General features: G+C 43.6%; 1 protein-coding gene across 1 annotated transcript in view; it reads right to left on the bottom strand.

Annotated features, from left to right (window-relative positions):
- Positions 1-14,982, bottom strand: part of smg6 (SMG6 nonsense mediated mRNA decay factor) — a 451,841-nt gene that overhangs the window by 411,251 nt on the left and 25,608 nt on the right. The window contains 2 exon segments of the mRNA XM_068010820.1: positions 137-361; positions 5,511-5,621. Of these exon segments, the coding sequence (XP_067866921.1) occupies positions 137-361; positions 5,511-5,621 (336 nt within the window).

Below are 14,982 nucleotides of genomic sequence, written 5' to 3'. Positions count from 1 at the left end.
GCAAAATGGTATCTTACCCAGACCCATGTGGCTCCTGGGTCTACCATACACTTTGGCTTGGTGGCCAACTGGTCATTTTCCAATAAGTCACACCATGATATCCATTACCTAGAGATGACTACATCCATGTACTTACATCGCTAGGAGACAGATTTCCAAGATCTTCGTCCTGCTCTGAAATTCCATCATCTCTGCCAGATTCACTTCCCTGACAGGAGTGAGGGTGAGTGGCATGGATCCAAACCTCCACCCTACTGGTGTCTTCCCCAACTTGCCTAAAAGTCTGCTTCCTCCCTTTGCCTCTGGGGCCCGGGCTGAGCTGAAGCGATTCTTGCTGTCTCTTGAACTCAGCCTGCTCAACCTGGAATAGAAACACATACACTCCATGAAGCCAGGGCTTTCTTGTAGAAAACGTATGTGCAGTCATTAAGGTGACAAGCAAACATTGCAGCATACATAAGAACATGTATTTCTACAGCACCTTTCAGTAGCTCAGGTGGGCCAAAGTGCTTCACAGTCAATGAAGTGGAGTCGCTGTTGTAATTTAGGAAATGCAGCACCCAATTGTGCACAGCAAGTTCCCATTTGCTTACTGTTTAATAATTAAATATCCTCTATAGGATATTAAATGTCCCCTCTACAGACTAAGTGGTGGACTAATCACCTTAAACTCAGCAAATGAGGAGGCTATTGCTTGGCAACATGGATTTGCTTTTGCTAAATAAAATGATAATTAAATATATGTCCAGGTCATCTGTTTTTAGGTGTTGGTTAAGAGATAAAAGTTGGCCAGAGCACCCAGGGAACTCCCCGGCTCTCCTTCGAATCGCACTGTGGAAATCATCGAATCTGTGCATTGAGAAATTCACTCAATGAAGTAAAAGTGAAATCTAGCCAAATAATAACTAGATGCAATTTGCACCATCACCCTCTGCCAGCCCAGCACTCTCCACCAGAATTTTCCTTAAGAACAGAAGAGAAAGACGTTCTTAAAATAATTTTGTTGAACGGAGATCACATTAAAAACGATTACTCCAGCTCTAGCTTTACTCATCTCTTGGGTGTGGGCAACAAGGATTCAACATTCAGACAGCCTCCTTGTGTTGCTGTTGTGTCAGGCCTTAGTCAGACTGTGCTGGCACAGTTCTAACCTGACCCATGTGAGGCAGACTCTGGGGACACGGCCTGGATCATTGTTCCAAAGCACCAAAACAGAGATTACAGGAAGAAGAGCAGGATCATTCAGCCTCTTGAGTCTGTTCCGCCAGTCAGTAGTTCTGTAACCCTTAATATCCTTGCCTAACAAAAATTTATCAATCTCAGATCGCTGCCCTCCTTTGGGGAGGATCATGGTAGGGAAGCCATCATCCAAACAGAACACCAGAGGCACTGAACATGAGCAAGATGAATAGGTACAGGTTTGACTGCAGCCAGACACTGCATTGGTGAGGTGGGTATGAAGGGGAAGGAATTTCAATTACTGAAAATGGCTTTTACTCACTCTCTCAAAGAATTGAAACAGAGGCCTGCCCTATTTATTATCCAAGATAGAAAGCAAGAAGAGGGGCAATCCCTAAAAAAGGCCATGTGTAGACATTCAGTATCATAATCTACGAAACAGCACATTTAAAATTTGAGTGCTGACTTAAGGTTTCATCCTAAGAATATTTCATAACAGAGAGTTTTGCGTTTTGGTGCTGTATTCATTTAAGTCATCTGTTGAGAATAAGCAGGCATCCAAAATACTGTCTCAAACTGTGAGCTTTAAGGAACCAGTTTCACTGAACACCATAAGTTTAACCATGAATTCCTGTACTGCAGTGGTGGAAAATACAATTGTAACTCTCACTATTAATATTCCAGAGTCTTACACAACAGAATTCCACCTTCTGGCACATACAGACGTCTGGCTAAATTACAAGTGATCAATGTCCCACAGCTCCACCAGCACTGCCTCTCCCTGGTTCCATATCCCCATGCCCCTGCCTGACCACTCAACCACAGCTTAAACACAGCCACACTTTCAGTGTAGCAGTACTGTCCGACCATTGCTCCTGTCCACCAATCATGAAGCAGTGCAGTAGAAGCACGTTGGGAGCTGTTATCCGCGAAGCGTTACTTCCAACAGGTCAAGTAGCATGACACTGGTCTTCTAAACAGAAAGAATACACACAGGAGCATAGTGTACTGGTACTCTGCCTGCTTTAACATGGTGTGCTTAGATAGCATGCTCCACCCACTAAACACAGCCTACAGACAGCAGGTGTACAGTGGCACTCCTAGTCTGTGGAATGAGTGACAGCAATAGAGGGAGGATACTATGAAGAGAAACTCCTGTTAGTAGCTGAAATAAGGCAGTCCCACCTTGGAAACTGTGCGAGAGGGCAGCAAATAGGAAAAGGGATTCTCTGTAAACTTAAATCCTTAACAATCTGTGACAATGAGGTTTGATAAAATATGAAAATTGATTTCAGATCTTAGCTGAGAGTGTAAACGATGAGCATAGATTCTCAGTGGATGATCCAAGGCACAATGTAGAGTAAGGAGAGGGACGAGGCAGAGGTGGGTTAACTACAACACTGGCTCTGTACCCTGTTTGTCAGATAAAGAAAAGTGTCCTAGACTGAAAGCAATAATTTTGTTTCCCAGCCACACTGCCAGCAGTGCTCAGAACAGAAGAGCAGATCGTTAACGTGCAGTGAGACACAGCAGCTCCCTCAGTAGGAATCTCACAGACATTTGGACCAGGATGGGGGAGAACAGGAAGGGCAGGAATGCCAGTACAAAACTTACACACAGTGTGAAGCAGCAGCTCCATTTCACTGCAAATCACACACAGACTTTTAGATTGGAATGGAGTGGGAAATGGGATTGAAGGATTCCAACACAGACCTTACAGGGCTCAATTAATTTCCACTGAAGACTAAACCAGTTCAAACATCCAAAACGAATAGAATCAGCTACAACCAAGCTAGAGAGCAAGGGTTGCTGCATAGGAACATGTGTGCGTGAGAAGGACTGTTGAATCAGTTTGAACCAATAGTTAAATTACTACTTCTGCAGTTAGTATATACACACACACACACACAAACAAACTGGTGTTTATGGCACTCAGATGCACTAAGGAAATCTTAGAGAATGGATTATATTAATCTCAGGAAATACCTGCCCAGAGAGCCAGGGGCCTTTTCGAAGGAATTGATGAATGGGTTTTTGTTAACATGACTATTTGAAGATCCTCTGTGTGTACCATGCAGTAAAACACTGACACACTACATGTTGGAGAAGAGCTATCAGCCAGTTTAAGTGGTCAGTGAACTGAACTGTGGTCAGCAACTGTCGTGAGGTTCAGGCCCAAAGTGGGAGACAACTTTCCTCAGCAAAAGTACTGCGGCTTTGCTCACTTTAAAAATCAGTCTGTCTGAAAACCTCAAATATCTGAATACCATGTTTCCACACCTTAAGTCAGACATACTTTAAAAAAAACAAGCAGGGGAACATTACTGAGGGACAGTCACTGAGAACTGGAGTTAGACAAATGTTTCCATACTGCAAGGCCAAGGGCCCCGTGTTTGTCAGGAGCTATGATCTAATGACTGTGGAGTTGGGGTAGGAGCTGATATTGGATTTTTAAAACCATCACAAGGAAAGAATGGTACAAATCTGAGCTTGTGCAAGTTGTTGATCCGGTAAGTTAGTGCTTCCACACAGGTAGACGTGCTCAGTTTCCAGCTCAACTCCCTGTAAAAATGCTAATAAAGGGTCATTCAAACCCAAAATTAATGAAAGGTTTCTTACAAACCAGCAAGGAACATAGGAACAGGAAGAGGCCATTCAGACCTTTGAACCTGGTCCATCATTAAATTAGATTGCAGCTGATCTGTATCTCAACTCCATCTACCCACCTTGGCTCCATACCCTTTTACACCCTCGTCTAGCAAAAGTCTGTCCATCAAAATTTTTAATTATTAATCGAGCTAGCACTTACTGCCTTTGGTAGGAGAGTGTTCTTACATTTACCACCCTTCTAACTCCTCTCCTGAATGACCTGGTTGAACTTAAGGTGATGTCTCCTTGTCTTAGATGCTACCAAAAGCTGCAAAAGTTTCTATTTGCCCTATCAATTCCTTGCAAAATCCTAAAAATATCATATCACGTCTTAAACTTCCAGGGATTACAAGGCAAGTTTATGCAATTTCTCCTCATAATCTAATATTTGGAGCCTGGCAGCTTTCTACTGTAGACTGAATGGTGCAATGGTTTAATATTGAATTTTCTGCTATGTGGTTCATGTTCAACTCACATTTATGGGATAAATCTCCCATGTGTCTAAAGATGGTAAGGATCAGACATGGAATAAGTTCAGGGTAATCTCTAACCAGGTTCAAAATTATCCTCAGGACTAACTGTCAAAAAAAGATGCTGGTTTGACTTTGAGGAAGAGGCACTGATGTGGACAGTGTAGAGGGAGCTTTACTCTGTATCTAACCTTGTGCTGTACCTGTCCTGGGAGCGTTTGATGGGGACAGTGTAGTGGGAGTTTTACTCTGTATCTATCCCGTGCTGTACCTGTCCTGGGAGTGTTTGATGGGACAGTGTAGAGGGAGCTTTACTCTGTATCGAACCATGTGCTGTACCTGTCCTGGGAGTGTTTGATGGGGACAGTGTAGAGGGAGCTTTACTCTGTATCTAACCATGTGGTGTACCTGTCCTGGGAATATTTGATGGAGGTGGACTGGTGGGATTGATTTTGTCCAAAAGGGATGAAACATCTTGTCTTTTTCTATTCCACAAAATATGCTAGTTCAGTGTTTATATAATTCAACTCTGTAAATATTACACATCAGAAGGAACTCATGTATGCAGTGTGATAGTTGCAGAGGATGATCAACACTGAATTACATAGGTCTTACAGCACAAACAGGCCACTCAGCCCTACAGGCCAATGTTGGTGTTAATGCTCCACATGAGTCTCCTCTCACCCCCTTCAACTAACTGTGAAAGTGTTAATCATCTCACCAGGGACTGAATATCCAGCTGTGTATTCAGCCGAGTTCTGGATTTCATCCTTTTGATATGGTTCTGTTTTAAGAAGTTTTCATGAAACTACATTTTAAAAAAATATGCAACATATCCCTGTGTAATCCTTCGATGTGACCTGCAGTAAGTGCAGCCTTTCAAACCTCTCCAATGCGCTCAAGTACAGTTTATTCTGTTTATTTTCTGAGAGAGGAGTGAGGCTTTGATCCCAGTTGTTCATTTGCCAAGCTTGCCATCACAGTAGTGCAAAAGGCATGAATGGTCATTTTCACACGGCCCATCCGACTTGTTTTTCTGATCTCGACAAGTCACAGAGATCTCACAGAGCCTTCCAGCACTGCCACCAAGGTCTGTTTATGACTAAGTAAACATTAGCAAAAGCCAAACTCGTCCACTTGCTCTCCCCCTCCCACGCACACACACAAAAAAAACTCTGCCAGCTTGCTCTCTGCACTGAGTGATAGACTGACCTTCCTCTTAGTTTCTTCGAAGAGGCTCATCAAGCTCTCCCTAGCTGTAAGAATGGGATTACTGGCAGCCAGACTCCGCATGTAATAGTATACAGCATCCAGCTTCCGCCTCTGTTAAAAGACAAACAAAAAAAAAGGAGCAAAGATGAAACCAGTTTAAAACACAGACACAGCTCAGCTGAACCCAATTACTGAGCATTCCCACAATTGTTTCATTTTCACAGAAGTCTATTAGTCATAAATTATCTGAGTTTCATAAAACCGCTGGATATTTTTCCCCTGGCTGGCTTACCCCTCTGAGGAACAGAGCTCAGATTTATCAGACCCAACACAAATAAAACAAAGCAGCCCTCCCACACCCCTGACAAGGCCCCTGGTTATTCTGTGAGGTGTGTAAGCACTCAGCATTAGAATGCCCTCATCAGCACGGGTGCACGGGAAACAAAAGTGACAACTGCTGTTTAATGATGAGAGAAATGTTAGTTTGCTGCAAATACAAAAAAAAGCCAAGGCTTCACACACCTTGGATCGCAGCAACAGTCCACATCAACTGGATGTGGAGCTCCACACACCTCACTTGAAGTGAGGGCAATAAAACCAAATTCCAAAGAGATTATAATCCTTATAAAAGATATATAAATGCACAAAACTGCTTCCAATTCTTGCAATATCCTGGCATCAACTCAACACAAACCCACGCTTACAGTGTTAAGTGCCAGGAGACTGAATTCCTTACCCCGTTTTAAATGCGAAATCTAATCAGTCAGTAATACCTTGGGGATGACAATGACAGCTCATCAACACTTTAAAAACATCCTACATTACATTTCTCATGAATCAGTGACATCTAGTGGCATAAAGAATCAGCACTGGTTCAAAAACTTGACAAAGGTTAAGCTGAGGCATCACAGTAAAGATCCAGTCTCAAAAGCAGCAGCTTAGAATTCTGATTAACTTGAAGATACACCATTGTTACAGGCTTAGCAAATCTCTTAATAACATCATACGAGTACTTCACATCCAATGAATTACTTTGAAATGCAGTGACTTATGTAAGGAAACACCACGGCCATTTTGTATACAGCAAGATTCCACAAATAGCAGTGAGAGGAAAGGCCAGTTAATTTGTTTCTAGCAATGTCAGCTGAGGATGGATTGTTGGCTAGGTCACTGGGAAAACTCCTTGCTCTCCTTCACTACATCTTTTATAAGGAACAGGCAGATGTTTTCCCCTAAATAAGAAATTCAACAACACAAGTCAAGAGAAAGACTTCACATAGTCACCAGACATGGGGGTGTGAAAGGGTTGGAGTCATGTCAAACAACTGGGTCATTAACTTGGGATGATTCAGAGGGATTGTAATTCCGCTGCCTCACACTGCTGGATACAACAGCGCAACCCCAATGATGTGGCGATCACTCAGCTTTCTTTTATTTGAAGAGTACACAGAAACCGATGCAATTCAGATTTCTCTGAGGCTGAAAATGAGTCTGCAGAGACCAGGTGGTACAGCATGAACCCAGAATGCGAAGGAAGTGAACACAGTGCAGTCTCCACCCAGCTCCCAGTGGGAACATGCCTACAACATAGACAGCCCAAACCAGTCAACCTCCCTCAGATGTAGCCACGTGGGGGATAGAAATCTGTCATGCTGATGCCACGGGCGAGTGGCAATCTCCTTAGATTGGATTTTAGGCAAATCACTGGAGCAGCATGAGAGAAGCTTTGACTTGCTTTTATATCAACACCATTTTCATTTGGATTCCAGAAGGCCTGAGAACTTATTCCGGCCACAGACGCTCAGGTCCCAGTGTCCTTGATTCCAAATTAAAAATTGCATCCTGGATTCCAAATTAAAAGCTGCACCCATGTAAAAGCAGCTTTACTCTGCAAATTGACACAAGCCCCCTTCCCTTCTTTAACAATGTACAGGTCTAAACCTAAAGATCCTGACAGATCCAAGACAATACCAACCCAAACTACTCTCTTCTCTTCCACTCAGAACAGATCGAATCCTAGAAAGGTATAATGAACCAACTGCTCCACAACATCAACAGAAGGCAAGTGTTATGTCCCATTGTGCCCCTGATTTAGCTCCCTCTCCCACTGCACCAATCCTAACCTGGAGCCCAAGCCAGATTCCACAGGCGTGGAGACAGAGAAAAGTGGTTCTGGGAGTGGCAAAGTGAGAGTCTGGGGCGGCAGGGGAGCAGACAGAGGCAGGGGGAGGCAGGGGAGCTGAGAGAGGCAGAGGGGCTGGGCAGGGGAGAAGCGGGAGGTGTGGGAGAGAAGAAGTGGGCAGGCGGGAGGGTGGAGAGAGTCGGGAGCTGGAGGGAGAGGAGAATCAGCATGGGAGTAGGAGAAAAAAGAAAAATGGGAGAGAAATACAAAGACACAAATAGACAAGCATCAGACAAAGAAAGAAGCAGTGAACAGCCTAAGTGAGTCAGCAATGAACCCATTAATTGTCTAAACTACTGAGTGAGAGAAAGTGGCAGCATCCAATAACTAGGCAACACTATTGACCAGCTGTGAAGTACATACTGCCAACATTGCTCCTGTTTATCAGGTCTTCCACCCCCCACCTTACAGATCCGTCCAAGGTTGAGTGTAACTTTGCTGCAAGTGCAGTTGAGAGGGCAAATATACAAGGCTTAGATTACTAAATAACTATTCAGGAGTCAGTTCACAGGACAGAGACGAACAGTCAGGGTCAGTCAGTTTTCTCTCTCTCATGGAGAAAGAAAACAGCCCAGAGCATGGATGAGAACCAGTTCCCAAACTCATCTGCAGTATTCGGTGCAGGGGAAAGGCCGTGTTTCAGGAGAGCTTGGAGCTAGTGTGTTCGAGCTCTGTCCTTCCATCCCTTGACCATGCGTTCAAACTTAGTCCTAGTTCACAATGGATTCACAGCATGAAATTGGGATTGGACTGTTGGTGACCCTCCCCAAGTAACACTCCAGAGAATGTCACCCACTTTCTGACAACCAAACTAGGATTAAACACACAGAGCTTACAGTAACTGGCTAAAACATCAGCTTCAATCCAGAACAAAGAAACACCTGAATCAGTAATTAAGCAATAACATCTTCCATTCCTTTAAGGAGCCACGCTCTCCATGCTGCCTCCTTCCGCTGAGAGGGACCACAAGCAAAAAAAAAGATTCCTCCACACTTCAGCACTAAAACTGCTCCATGCTCATTTGACAAAAAGCATGCACTGTAACCCCAGGGGGATGAGAGGAAACAGAAAGAGATGGAAAAGTTATCTCACTGCTGTCAAGTGCCCTGTTTCACCACTCAGACAAGAACTGGCAAAATGCATTGTAAATGTGACTATATGAGAAAATGTAAACTCTGGCCCACAGTTGTAGCTTCACAGTATGAATCTTGCTGCTTTAAACTCTCCCACGGTGGTTGCACAGATGACACCACTTGGTAACAATGAGATATCTGCATACCAACCCACTCTCTTGGGTACACTTCAAATACTCTGGACCATTAACCCTCAGATTGCTGACAAGTCCTGGGAATTTCCAGTGCCCACTGGCCAGCCACATTTCTGCAATGCACACACAAACCCCAACACTTATTACTTTAAAATACTTACCCAGTGGAAGGTGAATTACAATATTAATCCTGTGCAACAAACATGAGATTTTTAAATACAAAAGTTAACATTTCTGCATGGCCTGCCTCTTATTTTTAATTTCAACTTCACTTTTATTTTTGTTTAAGGAAATTCTTCAAAATAAATTCAAGATATACTGCCTTTCTGTCGGAGGCTCCCAGGTTCCAACATCTACTCAAGCAAAGCTGTTATTTCCCTTCCCCAGGAGCTGGGATCATCAACAGCCAGTGTGGCACCACCTAACAGGCAGGGTGAGCATGGATTGGGCAGGTGGGCTGCTCTGGTGGTTACTGACTACATGGACTTCCAGAAGGCATTTGATACAGTTCCACATAAAAGGCTGCTAACAAAAATGGAACTGGATGTAATTGGAAGTGACTTTGTGACATGGTAACTGTTTGGGAGGTAGGAGATGGGGCATAGGGATAGCAGCTTTGTTCTCTGATTGGCGGGATTTGACCAATGGTGTCGCCCAGGGATCTCTGAAAGCGACATACTTCAGTCAAACACGAGTTTTAAACTTAAACAAAGCCAATTACCTAGGTATGAGGGAAGAACTGGCTAAGATAGATTGGGTAACAGACTAAAAGGCAAGGCAGTAAATAAACAGTGGAAAACCTTTAAAGAAACAATTCAAAATGTTCAACAAAAATACATTCCATTAGTGAGGTCAGGGATAAGGTTACAAGGACGCAAGAGGGCACTGGCAAGCAAGAACCTGGTTTAAAGTGTGTCTACTTCAACGCCAGGAGCATCCGGAATAAGGTGGGTGAGCTTGCAGCATGGGTTGGTACCTGGGATCTCGATGTAGTGTCCATTTCGGAGACATGGGTAGAGCAGGGGCAGGAATGGATGTTGCAGGTTCCGGGATTTAGATGCTTCAGTAAGAACAGAGAAGATGGTAAAAAAGGGGGGGGTGTGGCATTGTTAATCAAGGAGAGTATTACAGCGACAGAAAGGACGTTTGAGGACTCGTCTACTGAGGTAGTATGGGCCGAGGTTAGAAACAGGAGAGGTGAGGTCACCCTGTTGGGAGTCTTTTATAGACCTCCAAATAGTTCCAGAGATGTAGAGGAAAGGATAGCGAAGATGATTCTCGACAGGGGCGAGAGTAACAGGGTAGTTGTTATGGGGGACTTTAACTTTCCAAATATCGACTGCAAATACTATAGTTCGAGTACTTTAGATGGGTCAGTTTTTGTCCAGTGTGTGCAGGAGGGTTTTCTGACACAGTATGTAGCAGGCCAACCAGGGGCGATGCCACATTGGATTTGGTACTGGGTAATGAACCCGGCCAGGTGATAGATTTAGATGTAGGTGAGCACTTTGGTGATAGTGATCACAATTCGGTTAGGTTTACCTTAGCGATGGGCAGGGACAGGTATATACCGCAGGGCAAAATTATAGCTGGGGGAAAGGAAATTATGATGCGATTAGGCAAGATTTAGGATGCGTAGGATGGGGAAGGAAACTGCAGGGGATGGGAACAATCGAAATGTGGAGCTTATTCAAGGAGCAGCTACTGCGTGTCCTTGATAAGTATGTACCTGTGAGGCAGGGAGGAAGTTGTCGAGTGAGGGAGCCGTGGTTTACTAAAGAAGTTGAAGCGCTTGTCAAGAGGAAGAAGGCGGCTTATGTTAGGATGAGACGTGAAGGCTCAGTTAGGGCGCTTGAGAGTTACAAGCTAGCCAGGAAGGATCTAAAGGGAGAGCTAAGAGGAGCAAGGAGAGGACACGAGAAGTCATTGGCGGATAGGATCAGGGAAAACCCTAAGGCTTTCTATAGGTATATCAGGAATAAAAGAATGACAAGAGTTAGATTAGGGCCAATCAAGGATAGTAGTGGGAAGTTGTGTGTGGAATCAGAGGAGATAGGGGAAGCGTTAAATGAATATTTTGCGTCAGTATTTACAGTAGAGAAAGAAAATGTTGTCGAGGAGAATACTGAGATTCAGGCTACTAGGCTAGATGGGATTAAGGTTCACAAGGAGGAGGTGTTATCAATTTTGGAAAGTGTGAAAATAGATAAGTCCCCTGGGCCAGATGGGATTTATCCTAGGATTCTCTGGGAAGCTAGGGAGGAGATTGCAGAGTCTTTGTCCTTGATCTTTATGTCATCATTGTCGACAGGAATAGTGCCGGAAGACTGGAGGATAGCAAATGTTGTCCCCTTGTTCAAGAAGAACAGCCCTGGTAATTATAGACCTGTGAGCCTTACTTCAGTTGTGGGTAAAATGTTGGAAAAGGTTATAAGAGACAGGATTTATAATCATCTTGAGAAGAATAAGTTCATTAGCGATAGTCAGCACGGTTTTGTGATGGGTAGGTCGTGCCTCACAAACCTTATTGAGTTTTTCGAGAAGGTGACCAAACAGGTGGATGAGGGTAAAGCAGTGGATGTGGTGTATATGGATTTCAGTAAGGCGTTTGATAAGGTTCCCCACGGTAGGCTATTGCAGAAAAAACGGAAGTATGGGGTTGAAGGTGATTTAGAGCTTTGGATCAGAAATTGGCTAGCTGAAAGAAGACAGAGGGTGGTGGTTGATGGCAAATGTTCATCCTGGAGTTTAGTTACTAGTGGTGTACCGCAAGGATCTGTTTTGGAGCCACTGCTGTTTGTCATTTTTATAAATGACCCGGAAGAGGGTGTAGAAGGGTGGGTTAGTAAATTTGCGGATGACACTAAGGTCGGTGGAGTTGTGGATAGTGCCGAAGGATGTTGTAGGGTACAGAGGGACATAGATAGGCTGCAGAGCTGGGCTGAGAGATGGCAAATGGAGTTTAATGCAGAAAAGTGCGAGGTGATTCACTTTGGAAGGAGTAACAGGAATGCAGAGTACTGGGCTAATGGGAAGATTCTTGGTAGTGTAGATGAACAGAGAGATCTTGGTGTCCAGGTGCATAAATCCCTGAAGGTTGCTACCCAGGTTAATAGGGCTGTTAGAAGGCATATGATGTGTTAGCTTTTATTAGTAGGGGGATAGAGTTTCGGAGCCACGAGGTCATGCTGCAGCTGTACAAAACTCTGGTGAGACCGCACCTGGAGTATTGCGTGCAGTTCTGGTCACCGCATTATAGGAAGGATGTGGAAGCTTTGGAAAGGGTGCAGAGGAGATTTACTAGGATGTTGCCTGGTATGGAGGGAAGGTCTTACGAGGAAAGGCTGAGGGACTTGAAGTTGTTTTCGTTGGAGAGAAGGAGGAGGAGAGGTGACTTAATAGAGACATATAAGATAATCAGAGGGTTAGATAGGGTGGATAGTGAGAGTCTTTTTCCTCGGATGGTGATGGCAAACACGAGGGGACATAGCTTTAAGTTGAGGGGTGATAGATATAGGACAGATGTCAGAGGTAGTTTCTTTACTCAGAGAGTAGTAGGGGCGTGGAACGCCCTGCCTGCAGCAGTAGTGGACTCGCCAACTTTAAGGGCATTTAAGTGGTCATTGGATAGACATATGGATGAAAATGGAATAGTGTAGGTCAGATGGTTTCACAGGTCGGCGCAACATCGAGGGCCGAAGGGCCTGTACTGCGCTGTAATGTTCTAATTCTAATTAAATAACAAAAACTCAGCAAGAAAGATCCATCCGTGACTTACTAAGGAGGTTAAGGATAGTATTAGATTAAAACAAGAGGCTTATAATGTTGCAAAGAATAGTAATAAGTCTGAGGATTGGAAATATTTTAGAATCCAGCAAAGGGTCACCAAAAAGTTAATAAAAAGGGGAAAAGTAGCATATGAGAGTAAAATAGCCAGGAATATAAAAGCAGATTAAAAAGGAGAATAGCTAAAGTAAACGTTGGTCCCTTAGAGGCAGAGACAAGAGAAATCATGGGAAATGAGGAAATGGCAGAAACATTGAACAAATATTTTATGTCTGCCTTCACAGTAGAAGACACAAGTTACATACCAGAAATAGAGGGTAACCTAGAGGCTAGTAAGAGTGAGAAAACTAAAGTAATTGATACCAGAGAAAAAGGACTGAAGAAACTTAAGGGACTAAAATCAGACAAATCCCCTGGACCTGATGACCAACATCCTATGATTCTAAAAGGAGTAGCTTCAAAGATAGTGGATGCGCTGGCTATGATTTTCCAAAATTCCCTAGATTCTAGAACAGTCCCAGCTGACTGGAAATTAGCAAATGTAACACCACTATTCAAGAAAGGAGAGAGAGAGAAAAAGGGAACTAACTACAGGCCAATTAACCTGACATCAGTTTGCAGGAAAGTGCTGGAATCTATGAAGGAAGTCTTAACAATGCACTAGACAATCATAGTATGATCAGACAAAGTCAACACCGTTTTACAAAAGGGAAATAGCGTTTGACAAATTTATTAGTTTTGAGGATGTAACTAGTAGGGTTGATAATGGGAAACCAGTAGATGTAGTATACTTGGATTTCCAAAAGGCATTTGATAAAATGCCACACAGAGGGTCAATACAGAAGATAAAGACTCATGGAGTTGGGAGTAATATGTTAGCATAGATGGAGGATTGGTTAACTGACAGGAAGCAAAGAGCAGCGATAAAACGGGGCATTGTCAAGTTGGCAGACTGTAACTAGTGGAGTGCCACAGGGATCAGTGCTGGCGCCTCAGCTATTTACAATCTTTATTCATGCAAAGAAATATAGACAGGTTAATTGAGTGGACAACAAGGTGGCAGATGGAGTATAATATGGGGAAGTGTGGTATTGCTTTGGAAGAATAGCATAATTTTTTTTTAAAAGGCATAAAACTTGCAAATGGTGATGTTGAGAGAGACTTGGATGCACTTGTACAAAAAGTTAGTATGCAGGTACATCAAACAATTAGAAAGACAAATAGCATGTTGGCCTTTATTGCAAGGGGATTGGAGTACAAGAATAAAGAGATCTTGCTACAATTGTAAAGGGCTTTGGAAAGACCACACCTGGAGCACGGTGTGCAGTTTTGGTCTCCATATTTAAGGAATGATAGACTTGCATTGGAGGCAATAAAGCGACGGTTCCCTTGATTGGTCCCTGGGACGAAAGGGTTGTCCTATGATCAGAAGCTGAGTAAATTGAGCCTGTATTCTCTGGAATTTATAAGGATGAGAGGTGATCTCATTGAAACATACAAGGTTCTGAGGGGATAAAAACAAGAAATGCTGGAAATACTCAGCAGGTCAGGCAGCATCTGTGAAGAGAGAAACTGAGTTAACGTTTCAGGTCAGTGACTCTTCATCAGAATTCAGAAAGGTTCTGAGGGGGTTAGACAGGGTAGACACATTGTTTCCTTTGACTGGGGAACCTAGAACACAGGGACACAGTCTCAGGATAAGGGGCCGATCATTTAGGACTGAGATGAGGAGAAATTTCTTCACTCAAAGGGTTGTGAATCTTTGGAATTGGCTACCCCAGAGAGTTGTGGATACTCCATTGTTGAATGTATGTAAGGCTGAGATGGAAGATTTTTGGTCTCTCAGGGAATCAAGGTATTGGGGAGTGGACAGGAAAGTGGAGTTGAAGCCGAACATTAGCCACGATTGTACAGATTGGCAGAGCAGGCTCGACCAGCCGCATGGTCTACTCCTGCTATCTCTTATATATTGGGGCTTCAGCATTCCACAATGTTTATCAAATGGCTAAGAATAGAGAGCCGTATATCCAAGTTTGCTGACGACACTAAGTTTAGAAGGGCAGTAAGTAATGCAGATGGGAGGAAGAAGCCACAGAGGGTCATTGATAGACTAAGTGAGTGGAAAAACTGAAGAGTAGATGGAGTTTAACGTGAACAAGTATGAAGACATCCACTTTGGATCAGAGAAAGATAAAACAGAATAATTTCTTCCTGGCGAGAAACTCGGTGCTGTTCAG

The sequence above is a fragment of the Heterodontus francisci genome, chromosome 30 (assembly GCF_036365525.1).
Source record: "Heterodontus francisci isolate sHetFra1 chromosome 30, sHetFra1.hap1, whole genome shotgun sequence".
In the NCBI taxonomy this organism is placed as follows: domain Eukaryota; kingdom Metazoa; phylum Chordata; class Chondrichthyes; order Heterodontiformes; family Heterodontidae; genus Heterodontus; species Heterodontus francisci.
This window is presented reverse-complemented; position numbering and strand designations above follow the sequence as displayed.